The sequence below is a fragment of the Ruditapes philippinarum genome, unplaced genomic scaffold, assembly GCF_026571515.1.
Source record: "Ruditapes philippinarum isolate M1 unplaced genomic scaffold, ASM2657151v2 ctg3278_1_1_1_1, whole genome shotgun sequence".
Classification (NCBI taxonomy): domain Eukaryota; kingdom Metazoa; phylum Mollusca; class Bivalvia; order Venerida; family Veneridae; genus Ruditapes; species Ruditapes philippinarum.
The window spans coordinates 56,941-81,866 of NW_026863599.1; the positions used below are offsets into that span (position 1 = coordinate 56,941).

At 33.3% G+C, this 24,926-nt stretch overlaps 2 protein-coding genes across 2 annotated transcripts; one reads left to right on the plus strand and one right to left on the minus strand.

Moving 5' to 3' along the window:
• Window positions 1–949: 949 nt before the first annotated feature.
• On the minus strand, window positions 950–18,443 carry LOC132722640 (guanylate-binding protein 1-like). The gene is made up of 6 exons (XM_060707161.1): window positions 18,420–18,443; window positions 5,579–5,708; window positions 4,812–4,939; window positions 1,936–2,146; window positions 1,420–1,694; window positions 950–1,163 (listed from the first exon to the last, which is right to left on the minus strand). Exons 1-6 carry the CDS (start codon window positions 18,441–18,443, stop codon window positions 999–1,001), a joined length of 933 nt encoding a protein of 310 aa, XP_060563144.1. The 3' UTR covers window positions 950–998.
• Window positions 18,444–19,796: 1,353 nt separating this feature from the next.
• Window positions 19,797–20,790, plus strand: LOC132722639 (D-erythrulose reductase-like). The gene has a single exon (XM_060707160.1). It carries the CDS (start codon window positions 19,844–19,846, stop codon window positions 20,603–20,605), a length of 762 nt encoding a protein of 253 aa, XP_060563143.1. The 5' UTR covers window positions 19,797–19,843; the 3' UTR covers window positions 20,606–20,790.
• Window positions 20,791–24,926: the final 4,136 nt, after the last annotated feature.

Below are 24,926 nucleotides of genomic sequence, written 5' to 3' on the forward strand. Positions count from 1 at the left end.
ATAATCATTTAAAAAAATATGTCACAGTATATATAATATTAAATCAGTATGGTAATTGTTTAAATCCTTAACATGTAAGTATCTTTAATGATTATAATAGCAGTGAATTATCTTTTATTTTCTTATTTCTTTGTTTGGTTTGTTTGATTATTTGTTTGTTAGATTTTAAGTCAATCCAACAAGTACTGTACAGATCCACATGGGGAATCACGTGACCTTATATAGTAATACAAACGAGTATTGGCGACTTGTGAGCTTCGTTAAGTTCATTATTTTTTATAAATTTAGGTTCTCGAAAACCATAAAACGTAGGACAATGTACTTGGTATTGATATTTAAAGTAAGTTACCGTGCGTATGATAGGCTAGGTTTAGCTTGGATTTAGGAAAGTATTAAGTATGTACCGAAGACCTCATGTGCTCCTTCATGCATTGTTTCGGGCACAAGCTGGAACTGTTAGTTAGTAGAACCACCGACCTTACGTATGCTGGCTGGAAAGCTTCCTCACATGAAAGAATCCAAAATTTCTGACGGGATAAGAAGCAAGTGAACCTTAACCACCCGGCCACGGAGATCCCTTATTATCTCTTTTTTATTTACATGTACAGAAATACAGAATCGAACATTCTTACTTTTAAATCACGCGACTATCATTAAAATCTATAATATCAATATATCAGTTATTACGTTTTCTATCCTCTGCCATCATTTTCTGGTCCATCATTAAAACATTTATCTCGTTTACCCTTTCTTTTTCCATGAACACACTCAGTGCTTCTTTTTTCTGAAAGAAAACGTGTATTTTATAAGATCAAAGTTTTAACAATACAAAACGAAACATCATAAAAATTTATTAGCTAGAAAGCCACTTAAATAAACACAACTACGTAACACCTTGTCCTGTATTTTCTATATATACTTTTTGTTATTGAAAATATATTTTGAATACCTCATATTCATCACAATCTTTGACTTCATTCTTGTAATTTGTCGTCATCTTATCTATATCTAGCCTGTATAATTGATAGCAGCCAGGTTTGCTGTAATAACTTCTTTTCATTTTGATTCCTATAGAAGATTTTTTGTATTATCTGTTCACAGTGAAGCCGGACCATTTTCCTATTTTCCTTTTTCATTTCTTCCCACATGCTATTCATATCCGCCTGTCAAAATATGGAGAAAAAAACATGTAAAACAGAAAAACGAGCATGTTGAGTCAGAAACACAAATCAGCCGATTTTTATAATAAAGACAGACAGCAAATAAATGTGTTTGATATCAAATTTATTGTAACGCAAACAAGTATCTTTTACACCTTAAATTTATTGTTTACATTAAAAACATAATAGTATCTGGTGTGTATGTTTATAAAGCATGTAAAAGTTTAATCGAGCATTTACTGAGCAAGAATGTACTTACAACTGCATGTTTTTCATATTTTTCTGAGTTGAACACTGATTCATGCCGCAGTTTTGAAAGTGCACCCCTTTGTATTTCTTGATAAAGATTTTCGAAATCATTGGTCTTCAGGACTGGTAGTTCAATCATTTTTATTTTTTCTGCAAACTCTTTTATAGCTACGGCTGCCATACGTTCGTTTTCCAAATTTGCAACAGCCATGAATGCGTCATCGACATCAGGAACGGCTCCGTCTCGTATTGCGTTAACGTATATCTCGATAGGAGTCGAAAACACTGTTTATACAAAACAAAACAAAATAAATAAATTTATATGCGGTTCTGAAAGCTTAAATTTCGCTCTTTCTATAAAGCAATATAGTTATACATAAAATAAAATTATTAGTTCTTTTGTGCAGTTATTTAACAGACCGGGTAGTGAACATTGATAGTTGTTAAAGTTGTAAATAAAAAGTTTACATTTATAATAGTTTATGAAATTACTTCTTCCGTTGACTGGCTTGCTGTTAAGGAGCACCTTGCTCTCGCATGCGTACATGTAATCTAAAAAACAAATTAGTTTCTTCAATAAATTCGTTGGACATTTCTTCCAATGGAATGCATTCTAACTGCTGCAGAACTCTTCTTCCACCTGGCCTATCAAAAACAAAGCACTTGCGTTTACAAAAATATTTCCGAATACATTCCCTTGGTCTGTTATATTTAATTGTTGTACTATCGTGTCCATGCTAAAGTTTAAGACAATCTTCAAGACATTCCAAGCTGTTCGTCATCGACGTTTTCTGTCCTGTTCCGGAATCTTATATTTTTCGACATTTTTGTTATAAATCTTAAGGTCCAATGTAAGTAAAAATAACCAATGTGATCACACATATACCCTTTGGTTTTAATCTCTTGATTCTAACAAATGAGTTAAGTAACATGAAAGTGAAACTTTTAAAAGGAAAGAGAAAAAAGCACATTGATTAACCCTTATGGCACACGCAGATTGTAATAAAAAAGCGGACTTTGCCCTAGATAGCTCACATGAAGCGCTAGCCTAGAAGATTTTAACTAGAAATGTGTCCATAGGACATGGGTGCCCCCACCGCGCCACTGTTCTGTCAATCTTATGACTCTAGGTCAAATAATTTTTAAAAACTAAACATCTTTACCAAGTAAAGGGCAAGAACTTTACAAATACTGAATAAATCCCCAAGCAAACCCCAAGGTGCATAAGTACACATGCTGACCAACATTCTTGTAAACTTTCAGGCCTACAAGTGAAAATTGCAAATTTATACTACTGTAAGTCAAGGGCAATAACTCTAACAAAACTGAAAAAATCCACATGCAAAGTCCCAGGTGCATAGTTTCACAGTGATGTGAATCATTATTCCTATAAAATTGGTTGATTCTAACTCAAGCACTCAAGGAACAAATAACAACATAATGAAACGGTTTTTACTAAGTCAAGGGAAATAACTCTACAAATACTGGATAAATTCACAAGCGAAACCCCAGGTGCAAAACTAAATATGCTGAGCAACCTTCCCGTGAGGTTTAATGACTCTATGCCAAATCCTTTTTGAGTTACATGCGACACAAGTTGAAAATTGTAACAGTTTACTAAGTCAAGGTCAATAACTCTAAAATACTAAAAAAATCCAGACGAAAATATCCAGGTGCACAACTGCACATGCTGATCAACATTCCTGTAAAGTGTCATGACTCTAGATCAAATACTTTTTGAGTTACATGCGACACAAGTTGAAAATTGCCAAATTTTACTAAGTCAAGGGCAATAACTCTTAAGATACTAAAAATATCCAGACGTGCACAACTACACATGCTGATCAACATTCCTGTAAAGTTTCATGACTCTAGGTCAAATACTTATTGAGTTACGTGCGACACAAAAGAGAACGGACGGACGGACGGAAGGACGGCCAAGGGTAAATCTAAATGCCCGCCACTAAAGTGGGGGCACAAAAAGAGTTCCCCTTTTTTCCTATAGTAATAAATCTATGTAAAACATGACCCAAAGCGAGGTCAATTTAGACAACTGTTTTGAACAAACGTGATATAAGTATTCACAACATTATCAAATATCTTAGCACTAGGCATTGAGGTAGGTTTCCTTGAAGAAACTGGGGTCAATTTGACCCAAGAGCATAATTTGTTCGATTTTTATATTGGAACACTTAAAAATGCTGCACATATTTTTTAATTATTGGCTTTAAAGATAAACAGATGATTTTAAAGATTTCTTTTCTGTAGAATCAAAAGACCATTGGGACGAGACCAGTTTTTAACCCAGGGTCATAATTCTAGCAAACGTGATGTTTTATTAGACAATTACACCAAATATCTAAGCTGAATGTCTTGTGCTTAGAGAAAATATTCTTTTCCTCCTATAGGTGGCTTTGTTCAAATCAAATTTAGCATGCGGAGAGATATCTAAGGAATCATTGTCAATGGGCTATAGAATACGACGAGTAACCAACGATAATAATAAAAGCTCACCGTGTGATCAGGTGAGATGTTATTGGAGTTGATTCCTATATTTGAAATGAAACTGTTTTGGAATAAATAAAAACCACACAAAAAAAACAAGAATTCCGTGTTATATTATAAAAAATATAAATTTTCACTGCAAAATTAATTTCATTTCTTAAATTTCTGATATGATACCTTAAAACAAACAAAAAGAAAAATTGAAAAATAACTCTAAATAGGTATTTGTTAGTAAAAATAAATAAGCAAAGCGAAAAGTAAATAAAATCAGTGAAGATACCCTCCAATTGAAAAAAAAATAATCTGTGTTTTAATTTTCCTGTTCATGCGCTAAAATGGAAATCAAGCCGATAAGGAGATTGATACAATGTTCGTAGGAATAAGGTTCTCGACAGGCTATATAGTTATATGACGGTTGTATACAATTTAACCCTCCTCCAGCGGTCCGACTTATATATGTAAACAACCGTAAATACAGGGTCTTATATCCTGTCAATCATTTTAATAACTAACAAGGTGGATTAGTTTGGTAGAAGGCCTTTGAAAAGTCAATCACAATTTCGCAACTACGTTAGTACCGAGAACCATTTAATAAAGGATACGTCAGTTTATCTACAGCATCTTGGTTGAAGGTTGACATCATGTTATAGACTAAGACATTACATAGCAGCACCACAAGCGTAAAAATTCTGTTATCATGATCCTTGTCGCCCTGTAGAAAATTTGATATATGATCATGATCAGTATCAAAGAGGAAAAAGACTAAACAATTGTTGTCTAAATGTTACTGAACATCAAATAAGTAATTCTTTATTTTCTTTACAAATTATAATTATGTGCATGTGTGGTTAGGAATTGTAATGTTTGTTTTGATTAAAATCAATTCATATACCATACCTTCGAAACGTCTCCTAAACCCTCTGTATCTAGAAGGACAAGAACAGTGTTGTCTTTAAGTGGATGATCCTTACACCATATCCAGATTGCCTTTGTTTTGGACTCTATAGTCTTTCCAAGCGGAAACCCTGACATAATACAACGTTTTGCTTTCAAAATATATTGAAGTGGCGATGCAGTTTCCAAAAACTACAAATATCGATTCACGGGTTAATGTAAAAACACGCAAAAACTTTATCAAATCATCTCTTGTTTAGCAGAAAAGACTCATGTCGCAATCCAAAGCACCAAAACAAAAATCTGCACATACTTATATATTGCGTTAATCATTATAGAATTGACAATTACAAAGGTAGTGCATTTATTTTATGTATCGGGACTTTCCCTTTCGTGAATAAAATAAAAATATTGAAAAGGGGTAATCCCTCAGAAGCAATGAAAACTACAGGTACATGCAAATGTTTGATTGAGTCTGTTCATGGGCGTAAAGGGCAACATCCGTCTCGCCCGCTAATAACGGCTTAATCGGTATCCAATTTTCAGCACTTAATGTGCCGGAATCAGTACTCCCGACTGTCCAGAAAAATATAACGACACTAAAGTGAAGTACGGGGCAACTTTTAAAGCGGTCACACGATGATTGATACCTTCTGTGCTGAATAATATGATGTTTTTTTTTCTGTTGTGAATCGTCTAATCAATTTACCCTATTTACCCCATTTACCTCAAAATAGTAACCCCGTGTGAAGCACATCTAAGGATGTTACCGTTCGAAGAGTTTGCAAGCCGGTTCATGAGGTATGATTTTCCAGTCCTGTATAGCCCAGTAATCGCCAATATCACAAGATGTTTATCAATCTCTTGAATTTGCTTCAGTATTTCCTCTTCAACTTTGAACTGTCAATTATCATATGTACTTACTAATCACATTGGCTCTTCAAAAATACTGAATAGATCATTGAAGTTATGAATTCTTACGTTACCAGTGTTATAACTTTATCTTAAACAAAACATATTTATGAAGATCAAGTGTATATAGTTACATTTCGCTCAAGCCATTGTTTAAAACAGTAAGAACATTTAATAAAGATAACACAAAACGTTCTATTTAAAAAATGTATAACAATGATGATTGGTTCTGCAAAACGTTCTGTCATTATTTAGCTTAGTTTTATCTCCTTGGTTGTTCTAAAACTCTCCATTGTACTTAAATAATGTGATCGGATAGTTCACGTTCTCAATTTACTGTGTGCAAGTTGCTTTGAAATGGTCATGTTATTTCAAATACAATACATTTGAGCAATTTGCTGAAATTGTTGAATGTGTAGCCGTATGAAACAGGGCTGGGAATCAAAACTGCGTCGTATCCTACAAAATGTAAACAAACGCCGCCATCTTGGAGCGAAAAATGTATGTTTTTGTATATAACTCTTTTTGTTGGAAATGACTGAAAACCAGATATATGTATTAACACGCTACACTATTTTCCGCTTCGTTCAGTATATGTTGCTTGCACAACTATTTTGTAAAACAAAAGTTATAGCGAACTTGCAACTCGAAGCGGGGCAGAATTTTTATGAAAATGTGTGGATACGACGCAGTTCATATTGCTTTATCTATCGTTTTTCCTTCAAATCAATTATATACTCGTTTTCAGAGTTCACCATAAACTTCAAAACATAATTTTGCATCATTTACTAAACTTTCATTAAAAAGAGATGCTTATTTTCCAAGAAAATAATGATTTTTACGAAATGATACGACGCAGTTGAAAATAAAATATGATACGACGCAGTTGTATTTTCATTGCAGGTTGCATATTGGTTAAACTATTTAAATTATGTGCTAGGTAATAACGTCCAACAACATTTCTTGTTTACAACTTAAGTCAAAAGCAGAGGTCACTCATTAGTTCCATAAAAATGGAAATGAAATGCAATTCTATTAAGGCTGCATTTTTCGGTCCTATCATAAGCACCTACAAATTCCGAAAAGCTGTATCAAATGCAATATACATTGAAACATATGATCGCACACCCATATGACAACGTACGTGTTCCAGTGTTGCCTTAACATGCTTCTAAAATTGTTCCCGTGAGTTCGAAATGGGAGTGATTACTAATTTTGATACAAAATTCAATATTCCAGTGTAACCTCCCCTGGACCCTGTATTAATCAAGAATGACTTTTTTTTTAAAAGAGAATGAATTACAAATTTTGAAAAGGTATCTCGCTATCGAAAGAGAGCTATGCGCAAATTGCATGCCTACCTTTGTTACTTGTTATTAGCAATAATTTCCGTCAATTCAGTTAATACTTATGTCTTTTACGTGCCGATTTTATTGTATTCATTTTCTTAATAATCGGTGAGAACAGATGAGCTTTATTATTTGAAATTGAACATTAAATTTTTAAAATTATTATATATTAAAAATGGTTAAGCTACAATATATTTTTGCAAGTAGGTTATGCGTTCCGTTTAGTCATTTTATGTCGAGCGCCGCGGAACTTTACCGCTGATTTTGTCGTATTGCATTTCTTTATCGCCTATGAGGAAAGGTCTACGGATTGTATTTTCTATATTTGCACTTAAGTATCATTCTTCTCCATTAAAAACTTTAAACTTTCAAAATCGAGTTACATATGATACAACTACAAATTATTTTGTAAAGAAGGTGTCCGTTTTGCAAAGGTATTTTACGCTGTGCACCGATAAATTTGATACAGATATAGGCAGACATGATCTTTCAACAGTATTGAAGAAGTTTTCACAATATTGAACAGAAAATTTAGGTCAGATTATCGCATCGAATTTTCAACAGACTAGAGACATGGCATCTCAACATACCTTCATACTAAAGTGTGATTTTTATTTGATAATGAATTGCCTGAAAACTTAAACAAATGTTTTCAGAAAAAGACTTCACAGAGGATTACCCCCTGTTTACATTGAAAATTTCTCTGCTTGTCTTACCGAAATAAGAAATTTAAATGTTATTCTCTTTATAATTAATTCAAATATTTATAATCTTAAAACTTCACGCCAGAAGTTAATGAAAAAGCTGCGTATTAGTACAGCTGACGTTAACAAATTGTGTTGGAAAAAAACCCAAATCAGACAGGTGTGTCCGACCGAGGCCGAGCTGTTTATGTTTACTGAATTCAAATCACTTGAACTGAACTGCTATGAATTCGAAAAACCACCAGGGATTTTTTATTCTTTCGTGTGGAAAACATATCAAGCTAGTTTCAAAATGTCGATGGTTCTCTGCAGGTGCAACATTTTGCCTGAAATAATGCCCAGAAATAACGCACCTGAGGTCCTCGCCCCTAGTAAAGCTAATATGTAGAGTGAAAGTTTGAAAACAAACCAATAAAAAGCAGTCATTATCCAGAACATGCAGAACCAAAGTTAACTTAGAGCACAGCTAGCCAAAATGAATTCAAGTCAATAGATTTTCTACATTTTTTTTTTGCGAAAAAAATTCGGTATAATATTGAACATACCGGAAAATATAAGAAATTATTTCAGATATTATGATCAATTAGGTAACATGTTCATGTTTAACTGAAAAGTAGCTTCTGCAATGTAAACTTTCAAATTAAATGTTATACTAGTATTGGACATGACACAATGTATTCTAAATAATCAAAAGCAACAGAACATCGCTATACACCGCAAATGTGTTTTTTATCTAGCGCAAGTGATTATTCCATAAAATATAAATATATTGTCAAAATTATCCCTGTTGAAAAGACTGCTAAAAATACAACTGCGTCGTATCATATTTTATTTTCAACTACGTCGTATCATTTCGTATAAATCATTATTTTCTTGAGAAATAAACATATCTTTTTAATGAAATTTAAGTAAAGGATGCAAAATTATATTTCGAAGTTTATGGTGAACTCTGAAACAAATATATAATTGATTTGAAGGAAAAAAACAATAGATAAAGCAATATGAACTGCGTTGTATCCACACATTTTCATAAAAATTCTGCCCCGCTTCGAGTTGCAAGTTTGCTATAACTTTTGTTTTACAAAATAGTTGTGCAAGCAACATATACTGAACGAAGCGGAAAATAGTGTAGCGTGTTAATAAATATATCTGGTTTTCAGTCATTTCCAACAGAAAGAGTTATATACAAAAACATACGTTTTTCGTTCCAAGATGGCGGCGTTTGTTTACATTTTGTAGGATACGACGCAGTTTTGATTCCCAGCCCTGTGAAAGTCTTCACTAGGTTTGATATAGATTCATTCCAGTTAAATGTATTTGGCGAAATATATGTCATAATATAGTCCTCAAGTCATTTCAACATCTCAATGCACTCTATTTTAAGTTATTAAGGATTTTGAAGTTGTGAAATTATCTGCCAAAGGTGATAACCTATCTTGTAGGCCCTAAACCTCTATACCATCCTAATATTAACTGTCCTCGAACAGGATATAAGACTGACAATAATAAAAATAGCAAGTTGTACTGGCATATCAGAAGCCAATATGCACACTTCTTAACAAGTATGTGTACCTTCAAAAAGGCTGTCACTAGGTATATAGTCGGTTTGAAAAGCGAGGAATGAAGGAAGCAATGCCTTAAATGTGTCCAGGTATTTTAAGAAAATTTAAAAGCTGCGATAGTGTGGCTACTTGTATCAGTAGACAAGATTGTTAAACATGTTTCTCCAATTTAAATGGGAAGTTCTTCAATTATTTTTCCATTTGGCCATACAGCCACTGTATGTGTAAAAAATAACTGAAGAATTATATGCAAAGTATGTTCAGTGATATGGGCTCGTCTTACAAGTGAGACAGTGTTAAAGAAACTCCAAAGAGGAGTAAAATAAGTTAAAGTCCCATACATCATTGCCCAAACACACACTGAAGCAAGTTTATATATCTGCTGTTAAAAATTGGATATAATGTTTGTTAAAATACAAAGGTTTTAACAAAGCATGTAAGAAACGGAGCATGTAAGAAATACGTAAACTATCTTTATTTGCTGGACCTTCGTATAAAATATGATAAACTGAGTTTAAAAGAGTAAAAAACGAAACATATCTGAAGAAATTTACCTCATGTGTTTATCATGTTTATCCTCGTTCATTGTCGTCTCGTGTTAGATTAGTAAGTTTGGATAAAATACCAATTTCCTGTAAACATATACAAATTGTTTAAAGCTGCTATCCCATACATTGTAGTTCGGGTGTTTTTGAAATAAATTGTCATCAAAAGATATATTTTCCACAAAGGCTCGTACATTTATATGGAACTAGATGATTAATGTCTTGTCATAGGAAAAAAATCTCTAAGTAAGATTTGCAATGTTTATAATGCAGAAATTATTAACCTTTGTAACGCGCTTTATTTTGTAAATATTGGCTTAATTTATAAATACACCCTTTAAAATGGTGCCTTAGATTCTGGGGTTTTAGAAGAACAGCGTGCTCTGTATCCCCCAATTCCCACAAAATATCAAATTTAAATTATTATATAAAAGAGACAAAAAAAAAAAACTATCCCCCCGGGAATCCGGTTTAAAAATGAATTTATATAGAAGGGTTTTCCTGGCTAGCCTAACCCGATAACGGGGGTATAAAGGGGGTTAATTCTTTGCAAAATTAAACAGACAACCGTTGTCAAAGTTTTTTCGTGAAAACTGCAAAATTTACGTCTATACATATTTAATAAATGTTAACAAGATTTGGTAAGACATTCATGGCATTGTCTTGTAAAATAATTCATTCCTTCCAAAACAAATGTAAAAAATATCATGATATGTTATTGGTGTATAGTGTACCACTTCAAAGTTTATGCAAATTATTTCATATGACTCCAAATCAGAAGCCCGAGATTTCAATCATAAATAAGTTTTTGATAAGTGCATAGGGTACCTCTCTGATCAAACTTTAAGCATATTATTTCATTAGGCTACAAATGAAATGCGAGATTTTTTTTAAATCTGAAATAAGCCTCCGAGCTTCATTTGTGATTCTTGCCGGTTCTGACAATTCTAGAGCAATTGATGACAAAATATTTACATGATCACTTCAGACATCTTAAAAAAAACAATAAAGTTAAAAGATTGTTTTATATTCTTTTAAACATTTTCTAGAGAAAAATCTCCTACCTTTAACCGCCCTCTATGTACAAGCGTAAATGTATGTATTTAAGTAATAGATAATTTACCGCAGCATCCTTCTAACCAGATAACTTGGCCAACGTCTAAAGTTTAAGAAGACATATATTTGCCCTAGTTTACCCTTGATAACCTTATCTGAAACTTTTTTTTTTTTAAACAGAAATTTACTTTTACAAAAACTGTTTTCAAGATTCATAATTTTATTTTAACCAGGTAACAAATGTTACCCCATTTATTCGCTTCGTCACATAACCATTTGTGGGTCGAAGCACATCCCACAGTGGTTTTACAATTATTTGTTTTCATGCATATGAACGGTTATACCAGATGTGGAACCAATGTAATGAAAGACAAAAAAACAATTACAAAAATAAATTTAAAAGAAAAGAAAACACACACACACACGCACGCACACACACACACAAAATAACAACAACAACAACAACAACAACAAAAAAAACCACAAAGAGACAAGGACGACACATGCATTCATACTCGCACTCATAACCGTATTTTTTTAAGAAATAGTTTCAAAAGCATCAAAATTATATAAAATCTAAAGCATGCTATTTTGGCTTGAACTATTTCTTAATTAGTTAAACTCAAAAACAGTACTTTTCAGTGTAGAAATAATATTTTCTCAGCTGACATTTTTCTTTTTTTAAATAAAAAAATAAATTTTCTAAAAAGACTCCAAACATTATAAACTTCGGTAATCTATTATTTATGATTGCTACCTCTTTATCAGTCTTGAGCTTTTGTGTTATAAAGTTTTTGGCTGCAATCATTGATAAAGAAAGATCAAGCATTTTACACTGATAAATATACATTTTAAAGTATACTAGAAATAAGTTTTTTGCGTTAGATAAATCATCCTTTGCATTATAGCCAAACACCATTTCTTTTATACCCAAAGATAAAAAGGTGCTTCATTTATTTTAAGAAATTCCTTTATAAATTTTTTGACAATGGGACACATCCAGAATAGATGCTCAATGCTTTCAACATCATTACTACAAACAGAACATAAAGGACTTTCTTTATACTTAATTTTGTATAAAAGATGATTGGTTCCAATAATCCTGTGTAAAATTCTTGTTTGGAACCATTGCAACTTAGCACATTTTGTAATTCTAAAAGGCATTTCATATATAATTTTCCATTCGTTTTCACTAAAAGCTAAATTAAGGTTATTTGTCTATTTTTCGATACTTGTTGGCTTTGATTTGTTTTTATTTAATATATTATAGAAAGGTTTTGCTCCATTTATGTCTGATATAATATCTTTAAAGTATAGCGGTATGTCTGGGCCAATGCTTTTCTGTTGGATGTTATAGATTATATTATATTTATTTAAAAATTGCTTTTCTGATAGAATCATACCGTTGAAAATTAAGATATTAGATTGGACATTGTATCTTTTAATAAATTCATAATAAGATAAAAACTTTCCATCAGATATAAGGTGTTCTATGTTACAAACTCCAGCATCGAACCATGATTTTAAATATACGCTTTTTGAACCAATTAATAAGTTATTGTTATAAAATAAAGGATGTTTTCCGAAAGAATGATTTTCGATTGGAATTAATTCAATATAGCGTGAAAATGCTGTAAAAGTGGTCTTCCAAAAAAGATTGTTTGTTTCTTTTGCAAGTTTATCAAAATAATGGTTTCCGCAGTGAAAAAAACTTTGCATATCTATTTTGTCGTAAAGAATTATCTGAAACTTGCTAACTGTAGCAGCAAGTGTATGCGAAATAAAAAAAAAAGCTGGATTCATAATGCTTCAACGCATATGTCTGTTACTATTTTGTTTGCCATTACCATATTAGGGACCAATTTAACTATTTCAAAAGTTGATCTAGTTAAAGACCTACCAAACGAAAATTATTTCCCTTTAAGATTTGCTAATATCGATCCATCTATTTACGGTACGTGTGAAGGAGAAGTAAAACTCACTTTCTCTGTTGTTTGCCCTGACTTAAAGGCCTCCACAGACGGTAGGATTTTGAAGTACAACACCAATTAAAACTAAGATGTACAGGCAAATCTTAATGTGTGAAGGCTACTATTTCTTGAATTCGGAAACCTTAAGTCTAGATGTAAGGGATAGGACATGTTCTATTTTGAAAATCTTGTCGTACAGATTTCTACAGACCTCCCACAATGACAAGTAACAGATTACCAAATTATCTCCTAATAATTGGTGTAATGAATGAAATTCCTGAACAATTAGGGCTAAAAGGTAAACATAGTAGTAAGATGGGGTAAAAATGATGTTGAAAAACTCTTCAGGAGACCCAAAGTTGTGTTATGGTCGAATCCCAAATTATTCCGAAAATGATTATGTCACCGTATTGAACTGTTCTCTAATCAGGGGAGGTAGTTTGTAGGCGGCCGGATAGCTTAGTCAGTTGAGCCGCAGTACGGTATTCCGAGGGTCCCAGGTTTGAGTTTCGGTCAGGCTTCACATTAAAAAAAAAATATTTTTTTAAATGGAGGTGTTTCAATCATTACTCATGGCGAAAAAAGTATTTAGTGAGTAAAGTATGTAAAGGATCAATGTAAAGGGGTCCTTTTTAGGGAAACGTCAGATGATTCCTATTGCGTACAATTACCGTCTGAATGCAAGTGTTGTATTGCTTTGAAAAATGTACATCTTATCTCTAATTGCATATAAATGAGTGGATGAACAGCAACAAGTTAAAAATGAACAATTCAAAGACAGAGTTTATTCTTTTCGGAAGTCGTCCACAGCTGAATAAGTGTAACACCAAAGAAATCAATATATGTGGTAATGTTATTGAATCACAACATAGTATACGGTATCTTGGTGCTTTTTTGGATGAGTCTCTAAATTTCAAAGATCACATTAAAAGAAAGTGTAGAACTGCTATGTTAAACTATTTCAAGATCAAGAGCATTCGAAAGTATCTGACAAAGGAAGCCGCTGAAACACTTGTTTTATCTTTAGTAATATCCCATTTAGATTATTGCAACATCATTCTGTACGGCATATCTCAAAATGAATTAGCCAAACTTCAACGTATTCAAAATATGTGTGCCAAACTGGTGTTAGGTCGTTCCAAGTATGATAGTTCTAAACAGGCATTATTCGATCTGCACTGGCTTCCGATTAAAGCACGAATCAGTTTCAAGATACTGACATACATGTATAACTGTTCGGTAGGAAACGCACCATCATATTTAATAGAGCTTTTGTCTCATCAAGTGTCAAAACGAACCTTAACCCTTTCCCCCATGAGCATATTGTGGAAAATGGCCGTTTTCACTGAAAAGCCTCCTGTTACAAGTTCAAACTGCTATGAAACTATGAAAAATGCTTCAATACTAATCAAACTTGGCACAAATGTTGACTGGACCATTGCCTTTGTAACGACATGCTCAGTCTTAAATTTCCTGTTACCATGGCAACGAGGGGGCATCTCAAAATTGCCCAAAATCACTATTTTGCCTCGATTTTTTTCCATCAAAATTTATTTCAAAGTTGCTGCAACTTCTCAAGGGATTGAGATAGAGTCAAAGGCTTTTCAGCGTTGGTTACACGTTACATTATGATCGACCTGGGGTCATTTTTTAGCCTCTCACAAGTCCAAAATTTTCTTGGCGATGAGGGGGACTCCGCCCCCTTCAAACCCCCCTAACAGAAGGGGGCACATCCCCCTTCTGGCAACCCCCTGATGTATCTTTTGGATGGGGGGCGGCGCCGAAAAAGTACTCAATTTTTTTAGCAACATTTCTCAAACGAAAACATGTGTTTGGGGCCCAAATAGGACATTTTTTCACTCTTTGAGGCCTAAAAAGGGGGGGGTCGAAAAGTGCGTTGTTTCGCGTATATATGGGGTCAAGGGTTAACTAAAAATAATGAAAAACTTTGAAATCACCTAAAAACTAGTTTTTTCCATGTTAACATGCGGTCTTTCACCTAATTTTTGGTGAAAAATTGTTGTTTTGTAACATTATAATTTTTTTAGTTAACCCTTTCCCCATGAGCATATTGTGGAAAATGGCCGTTTTCACTGAAAAGCCTCCTGTTACAAGTTCAAACTGCTATGAAACTATGAAAAAATGTTTCAATACTAATCAAACTTGGCACAAATGTTGACTGGACCATTGCCTTTGTAACGACATGCTCAGTCTTAAATTTCCTGTTACCATGGCAACGAGGGGGCATCTCAAATTGCCCAAAATCACTATTTTGCCTCGATTTTTTCCATCAAAATTCATTTCAAAGTGCTGCAACTTCTCAAGGGATTGAGATAGAGTCAAAGGCTTTTCAGCGTTGGTTACACGTTACATTATGATCGACCTGGGGTCATTTTTAGCCTCTCACAAGTCAAAATTTTCTTGGCGATGAGGGGGACTCCGCCCCCCTTCAAACCCCCCTAACAGAAGGGGGCACATCCCCCTTCTGGCAACCCCCTGATGTATCTTTTGGGATGGGGGGCGGCGCCGAAAAAGTACTCAAATTTTTTTAGCAACATTTCTCAAACGAAAACATGTGTTTGGGGCCCAAATAGGACATTTTTTCACTCTTTGAGGCCTAAAAAGGGGGGGGGGGGTCGAAAGTGCGTTGTTTCGCGTATATATGGGGTAAAGGGGTTAACTAAAAATAATGAAAAACTTTGAAATCACCTAAAAACTAGTTTTTTCCATGTTAACATGCGGTCTTTCACCTAATTTTGGTGAAAAAATTGTTGTTTTGTAACATTTATAATTTTTTTAGTTAACCCTTTCCCCCATGAGCATATTGTGGAAAATGGCCGTTTTCACTGAAAAGCCTCCTGTTACAAGTTCAAAACTGCTATGAAACTATGAAAAATGCTTCAATACTAATCAAACTTGGCACAAATGTTGACTGGAACCATTTGCCTTTTGTAACGACATGCTCAGTCTTAAATTTCCTGTTACCATGGCAACGAGGGGGCATCTCAAAATTGCCCAAAATCACTATTTTGCCTCGATTTTTTCCATCAAAATTTATTTCAAAGTGCTGCAACTTCTCAAGGGATTGAGATAGAGTCAAAGGCTTTTTCAGCGTTGGTTACACGTTACATTATGATCGACCTGGGGTCATTTTTAGCCTCTCACAAGTCCAAAATTTTTCTTGGCGATGAGGGGGACTCCGCCCCCCTTCAAACCCCCCTAACAGAAGGGGGCACATCCCCTTCTGGCAACCCCCTGATGTATCTTTTGGATGGGGGGCGGCGCCGAAAAAGTACTCAATTTTTTTAGCAACATTTCTCAAACGAAAACATGTGTTTGGGGCCCAAATAGGACATTTTTTCACTCTTTGAGGCCTAAAAAGGGGGGGGTCGAAAGTGCGTTGTTTCGCGTATATATGGGGTAAAGGGTTAAGATCATCTGAATCCTCAGTTGGTTGTTATGTTGTTCCTTTTAATAAGAAGAGGACTTTTTCTGACAGAGCTTTTAGCACGATAGGACCAAAATTGTGGAATGAACTACCTATTAATATGAGAAAATGTGAATCTGTTGAAATTTTCAAAAGACAACTGAAATCATTTTACTTCAAGGACTTTTTTGCACTTTTTTAAGTGACGCTGAAGGCATTGTCTGTTCCTAATTGTTTTGTGCATGATTGTATATTTCTAGTGTTTTTATTATTTTCATTGTATAATAATATAATAAAGTCTAGCCCATGTGTTATCATGTGCAGGGGTGCAGGGGTGTAGATTGTTACATGTTGGTGGGGATTGACCCAATCACTGTGACCGTCGCACTGCTGGGAGTATTGTGTATGGTAGCACTGGGAGTAGCACATATAAGGTATATAGCTGTACAACGCCATTGAATATGTATTCTATATGTAGAAATAGGCGTTAAATCAAGTTTTCAAGTTTCAAGTTTCAAGTTTCTTTCGTCCAATAGCGCCAGGCAATAAAGAACTACATGTACATGTCTGCCGTGAGAATCGTAAAGATACGTACTTCATGTTAGACATTCTCTTCTTTTGTGTGTGAAAAACGATGTAAAAAGAAATTTAACAGTCTAACTTTATTTTCTTTCAAGTTGAATAATTATAAGATACTTTATCACGATAAAATAACTCAAACAGTTCACATGTCCCGTCGTATATCTGAAAGTTACATTTTATATTAGTTATATGGATGATTTCAGCTCGTCGTCATTGCTTTCGTCGTCGTTCAAACACTTTAATGTAGCCCAATGTTCAAACATTATAAAAGTACTTAACATGAAACTTGGACACAGTACCATTTTCGAGTGTGTCAGAGTGGTAGTAAAATAAAACTTACATATTTACTCATATACAATACGACGGTGCAGTTGTTAGACATGGGACATAATTCCGGCAGTTTTGGACTTATGTCCCTTTTTTACTTAACAGTTTTGTCAAAAGTGGTAATTTTTACAGACGAGTGTTATTACCACATACAATGCTCTTGTTTTAATTAGTTCACCACTGTAATATCGTCTTTCTTTACGGTAGGCTGATCTGACTCAACATATTATACATTTATATATACATCTTGTTGTAACATGCTATGGTCAAAGTATCTACACATGCTTTAAACATAAAAAAGGGACAAACATAAGACTTACTTTTTATCAGCGCTTTGTATTATTCGCGCATAATACAAAGCGCTGATAAAAAGTCTTATGTTTCATATTTTGTTCAGATAAGTGTTTGTAAGTCGGAACGGTTGAAATTAAATCTGTCTGCGTCGCGCGTGACAGATTGATATACTTTTTGCTGACTTTATAAACACTTACCTAGTTACGGATGACATTTAACAAAGTGCAAGTGATACACTGATTCAATAGCATTAAATAGAAAGTTTGTGCTGATTAAATACATTGAATTTTTAAAAGAATTTCTTATGGCTTCTTTGCCAGTTGATTCGTTACAAATGATCAACAAATGATTTGTTCAAACTTTTGAATCAAGTTTAATTAAAATAGTGTTTATAACAGCAACGTATGTTTATAGTTGATAAAAAAATGTGGTGTTATTTTCCAAACTATTTAATATACAGAAAAACTACTTGGATATTGAGTTTTCAATACTTTAGTATTAAAAATTACATATAACTTAATAATTAATAATCCAAAAATTCAAGTAATTAATCAGAAATATTAAATGATTATTTCTGTGATGTTCACATTTCGGCAGCTGGGCTGAGACCGACTGTCCATAGCTTTGAGCCGTGTGTGTGTGTGTGCGTGTGCGTGTGCGTTTGCGTTGGTACGTGCGTGCGTGCGTGTCTGTCTGTCTGTGTGCGTGCAGGGTTCATCCGCTCTTTCAGGCACTGAGAGTACACTGTCCCCGGACATGTAACCAATCATGTCCATACAGTCTGGTGACCTATTAATGTTGAATCCAGTAATTCACTGAATGTTTGTTGTTTTTGTTGTTGTTTTTTTTTTGGAGGGGGGCAACTAAAAAAACACAAGTATACCGGACCTGTACGTTCATATTTCATATCGGACTGTGCTGTCTTTGTTGTTGTTTTTTGTCCTTCTCTTTTCTTTTTTCTCGTTTTATTTTTTAATTTTTTTTTATATAATCATTATCATAATTTGAAACATCAAAATTAATAGAAAAAATAAATAAATGATCAAGTAGTAGAACTATAAAACTAAACATGCACAAGAAGTAGCAATACTTTTTCTGAACGAAAACAAACAAAATGAAACTATTTATTAACATGCACATGTAGATACCATGCTTTTCCTGAACGAAAACAAGCAAACAAAATGAATCTACTTATAAACATGCACAAGTAGGACCCAGGCTTTTCCTGAACGTAAACAAATAAACAAAACAAAAAATATTTACAAAATAAAATGAAATAATAAAAACTTATTCTTTTTCTCAAGCAATGCCATCACATATGTGATGACGGGTATGCACTGCTTAGAAGTTTTTAACCTGTTTTCTTTTTACGATAAATTACTCCGTGATTATGTTCATATAAGTGCATTAGTTGAAAGAATTCTGTTAATCTTGCCTTTATATTCACTTATAAGTGATAATATTTATATACTTCAGGATATATTCGAATAAAGTCAATTCTATCATTCGCAACCCTAGCAGACATCAAATGTTAATTCATTCGATTTTTCACGATTGATGTTTTCTTTCGTCATATGCAGTATCCGTTTAAACAGACGGCATTCAATATTCGTTGTTTTCCGAGGTACATGTATATGTATTATTACAATTATACACCGTAGCTAGTATTTTATGTTGCTTGTCTTATTTTTCTTATTATACTCGTGTTCAGTGGTCTTTGGATTGATATACGTTTTTAATTCCTTGTTTATTTATATGTACGCTTATTATGTGACATGTATTTATCTGCTTTATAATTCATTTTCAAATTTGGTATGTAAAATCAATGTTTTTATGAACTTAAGCACTGTGGTACGAATTTGGCGAGTTATTTCAAGTGGCCGATCCAAAAGTGTCTTTTTGTTTATTGTCACCACTCCAAGTTTATATATGGATGATTTCTATTCAAATGTGGCATAATAGTTTTTATATCGCATAAGCGGCAATAATCCGTAAACATAAGAAATTTATAATGACATTATTTCTTTCGCATGTTCAACCGAATTTTGTCACATAGCACATGAAAATATTGCATTTTGTGATGTTCACTTTTTGGCATACATTTTGATCTTTCATGCAAACCGAAAAAAAACATTCTCTACTTAAACGAAAAATGCTTTTCAAACATTTGTTGAATACATGCATGTTATATGACACATTTATGCACACAGTATTGATAAAACACGCAGACCGAAACGGGTGGTGCATATTAATTACCAAAATCTACTTGATATTTTACTTAGCGTGCACTCGATACAAGACATAAAAATGGCAGCGCAGTTGAATTTATTTGGAAAAAATATTTTAGTGACGGGTGCAGGAAGAGGTATCGGTCGAGCTATTTCTATCGCTCTATCTAAACAGGGAAGCAATGTTTACGCGTTAAGCCGAACACCATCCTCGTTAGAATCGCTTGTTAAAGAACATAAATCAATCGTGCCAATCGTTGGAGATGTAAATGATTGGGAGGATACTAAAAGAAAAATTGAAGATTTGAATGTGATGGATGGCCTAGTAAATAATGCCGGAATAATAAACGAATACACAGGATTTCAATCGTTGACCAAACAACAGTTGGGTACATATTTGGAAACTAATCTGCTCGGTGCTATCAACGTCACAAAAGTTGTCGCGGAGAAAATGATCAAAGAAGGAAAACCAGGATCTATAGTGAATGTTTCGAGTATGTCCAGTATAAATCCTCTTTACGGTGGAATAATGCCTTACGTCATATCAAAGGCAGGGCTTGATGCAGCAACGCGACAGTTTGCTTACGAGCTGGGACCGCATAACATTAGAGTAAACTCTGTTAATCCGAGTCTTGTTTCCGGAACAGACATGACAGATGGGATTGTGAAAAGTGACCCACAGCTTCGTGATAGTACTGAATACAGAACGCCAATGAAAAGGCTTGTAGGAATTGATGACGTGTCTGGTGCCGTGGTTTATTTGCTCAGTGATCTTTCTTTAATGGTGACGGCAACTTGTCATATATTGGACGGCGGTATTACAAACTGCATTATTGTCTAGACCTATTTATCACATACCCGTGCCGCTTTTGCGACTCCGTAAAAATGGTTTAAGGCTTGAATATAGAATTATAATTATAGTAAAGTACATATTTACATGGACATATATTTTTTATAGGCATTATGACACAATTTTCATTTTGTAATGTTTGTATATTTTATGGTAATAAATTATATTTTGAGAGATTTTATTGTTGGTTTTTTTGTGTAAACGCAAGGTCTGTGTAATTGTTGTAAAAACGGGGGTTACTGATTACTAGTCCAAATTCTTTACTTCTTGTACGATATGTCTTTTCAGTGGTTTATTATATCACATAAATGACGAATTTTTAAATATATGGATATCCCTCTTGAAGACATACATGAGATACAGTAACCATTGATCAGTCAATGTGTTTTATCATGCTCAGAGTACAAGCCTAGGTAACGTAACGTAATAACAAAATGTTTGTAGAAACTTTATATCACATATTTAACATGCGATGTAAATTGATAGGGCTAGAGCAATTACTAGAAATGGGGCAACAACTTTGTTCAATGCAGGTGTCTCTTTTTATATGAATTACATGTAGTTGGTGTTTTTGCTTTAATTTTACGAACGCACATTATTATCACTAAAGTACTTACGGCAAATAAGCTATAACTATACCAAATAAACTATCGCATTTGTGTATCATGTTCAAACGTCGTCATTGTCAAAATGTTCGTTTAAGTTATATCTTTTCTGACAAAATCGCTAAAACTATGATGAATCAATTTCCGTCCCTATGCTTACATACAGCAACTTACAAATCTTGATAAATACGCACTATAACATTGCAGAATTGTCATAAAAGGAGAATGGGTTGAATTAATGTCACTCATGAATGGGCCTGCTCATTCCTGAATAGATCAGGAACACATCTTAATTGGAACAGTGTTTTGTTATCAGTTCTTTGCGAAAGTGATGGTAAACTGCTTGACAGACTGCCCAGGCATGGGATTCATGTCATTTCTGACAGCCACTAGGTACTCTGTAAAGTTCTAGTATTTCTTGTAGCTGGGTATACAAATTATCTGAGATATTTTTACATTTTTTATTTATTTTAGTCGGGGTGTAAATTTGAATTAGTGTAACTTTCTATAACTTAGACCAGAAAGGACATGTTGCTTCATTTACTGAATGCTCTACTTGCTAGGCATGAACCGTACTCTGTTCGAGTGACTGATTCTATTCTTTTGGCACATCACATTGCAATAATTTTTGTTCTATAAACAAGCTCAGCTTTCCTGAAGGAGTTCATCTTACTTCGTTTATTTCCAGTTCCAGTAGCATTACATGTGTTTCGAGGAGCCAGATGATAAAAGTGTGTTATTTTACTACCCACTGCCCATCTTAATTTCTCAATATTTTGAAATGTTATGAACACATTTTTATGTGCTAAAAAAATCTGTTTGGCATCAATCGGATAAAGGATAACATCAGGTAAACTGAAAACTTAAAATGCATTATCACATATTCCGACTTTTTTTCAGCATGCTAATTAACCACGATTTTCTATATTATCAAAATTTCTTTAGTTTTGATATTCACTATTTCAACAATAATTAAGTTGACCTCTTTATTTGCCAATAGATGTATTTCCACATTTTTTACAACAATGTAAATTTCAATGTCAGGTACGTGATCGTAAAGGGGAATTCTTAAACAATCATCTTTCCAGGCTTTTTTATGGTAAACTTTGTCACAAAGCGATAAAAGGACATATTTTATATATGTTTTTGTTAAAAGCTATTTCAAAATTTTTCTACTTTTTTCCTTAAACTAACTCGGATTTGTTTTTGAACTTCTATTATATTTCTATGAAGGGCGATGCTCTACACAGATTGTGCATGCGCGGAAAATACAACTTCCGATCGATTTTTCATTGCAACAGATCCGGTTGTAAAAAAGTCTTTATATGTTTTACACCATTATATTGTTTGATTTTATTAGCCTGTGAATTGTATTATACAGTCAATGCATACAGTGTATTTTAATCTTCGATATATTTTCGGTAAATTCCGCGAGATGTACGCAATAAGATATGATAAAATTTAAATTTCATTTGTTTCTATGAAATGATTGTACTAAGCGTTATAGTGCCATGGGATAAATTATGGGTTAATACTTACTAAATATCCTACATGTTGTAAGATCGAGACCAAGAAGGTCTTTATATTTTCAACATTATTGAAGCTATAATTGTTTCATATCTTATTCGTTGTTTTGTTTTAATAGGTTTTGCAATTATTTTGGTTAAGTCTGTACTTTCTTAATAACATGATTTTAAGAATAAATATTCAAAATCCATTCGGGTTAAAAACTAAAAATGTCATTTCAATGCCGTAAAACACAATACAGAACGAGACAAAACAGTTTTTCTAGGTTCAAACTGTTTCATATCCGTATAGACAATTTTTCAAACGCCCAAACATTTCATTTAAATACACTGCAAAAATAAAGAATAAGTCTCAAACAATAGCATCAATAGGGACCTCTCATGTATTAGGCAATCACTTAACCGATTGCGCTATTTCTGATGTGTCGATGATCTATGTATTTTTAAGCTTGTTTGACTTTTTTCAATATATAAGTTATATGCTCCATAACAATTCTCGTAAACTACACGGACAGAACCGAAGTTGGGTCGAATATTTAAATGAGTGCTATAATTTATTCACAATTGTCAAGTCAATAGAATTAGACTATATCTCTAAGTTTTTGATGTGAGGATGAAATCCCCTTGTGTTGTACCTCTAACTGTAGCTTTTTCCCTTTGTAGAGTAATTTCAGGCTAATTTTGAAGCACATACATACAATTGTGCTTGATCAATAAATAATTATTTTCACAGAGAAACATCAATTTTCAATATAATATCGTTAAAAGTTTCCTTCTATTTTGGCGTACATAGGCAGGTGTTGTTTTAAGCCTTTTTAAGTGGGGGGGGGTTGTTTAGTTTTAACTATATTCTATAAAAGGGGAATCATTTAAGCATTACCAATAAAATGCAACAAAGAAAAAAACATGATATCAACAAAGCTGGGGTTGTCATTTGATATACAAATACCACTTAAGTCGTAATGGTATAACCTCTTTTGAAAACAATACTCAGACCGTGACGAAAGTTAACCTCAACTACAAAGTGAAGTTCATGTAATCAAAAGCAGGGCTTGATGCAGCAACGCGACAGTTTGCTTACGAACTGGGACCACATGGCATCAGAGTTTACTCTGTAAATCCTGGTCTTGTTTGGGGAACAGACATGACGAATGCGAATTTAAAAAGCAATCCGGAGCTTCGTGAAAAAATTGAATATAGAACGCCTATGAAAAAGGTTGTAGAGGCTTGATGACGTCACAGTACCGTGATATTTAGCTTCCTTAGGGATCTTTCTTCATGGTGACGCCATAACTGCTAACATCATAGAGGTGAGCTTTGAATTGCCATAAATTTACTTAGTGCTATTTACATGCCTTTGGAATGAATAAGAATCATTCATAAGACTTTATTTCGTTACATTCATTAGTTATAAAGATTTTAGGTGAGGTTATATGGCCATATATAAAAGGTCTGTCGGAAATATAGCCGGGGACTATATTGCATACAATCGTATACGATCATATCAGCTGTCAGGAATATTTGTAACGAATTTATAATACAGCAAACTTCTATTTCTGATAAAAAGTAACATTTTTAAAAAAAATATAGCAAACAATGTATATAAAACATATAAACGTCCAATGAAAAGTGACTTACAAACCCACAATATTATAAAACAGGCATATACGGGTTAAATTTTCTTTTTTTAAAAAACCACATTTTTTAATTTAGTAAAATAGTTTAAACAAGCATGAAAGCTAAAATTTTTGCATAACTAAAGGGCCTTTCGTTAAAAGTGGACATTAGTTTCCATTTTTTATCCCCTTTAAGGATATGTAACTATTAGAATCCCAATGAAAAATACATTAATAAAACAAGGAAAAAGATTTGGGATATAAAATAGGGCCAAATTTCGATCGGGGCATTTAACAAAAAACATCTTTTTTTCAAAGTTTTAAAACAAAAACAAACTATTTACCTTTTCACAAAAACTCATTTCAAGACAGAACAAAAACAAATTTACAAAATATTTAAAAATATTACTTAACTACAATACAAAACAGTTTTTTTTGCTTTTAAAAATTATAACAACGTTTTTGCAAAAATTTTACAATTTTTAGCAACAAATGCAAAAAAAAAATTTTTTGAAATCTGTTTACGGAGGGAATTTGGGTATTTTATATGACAAAATATAAATCT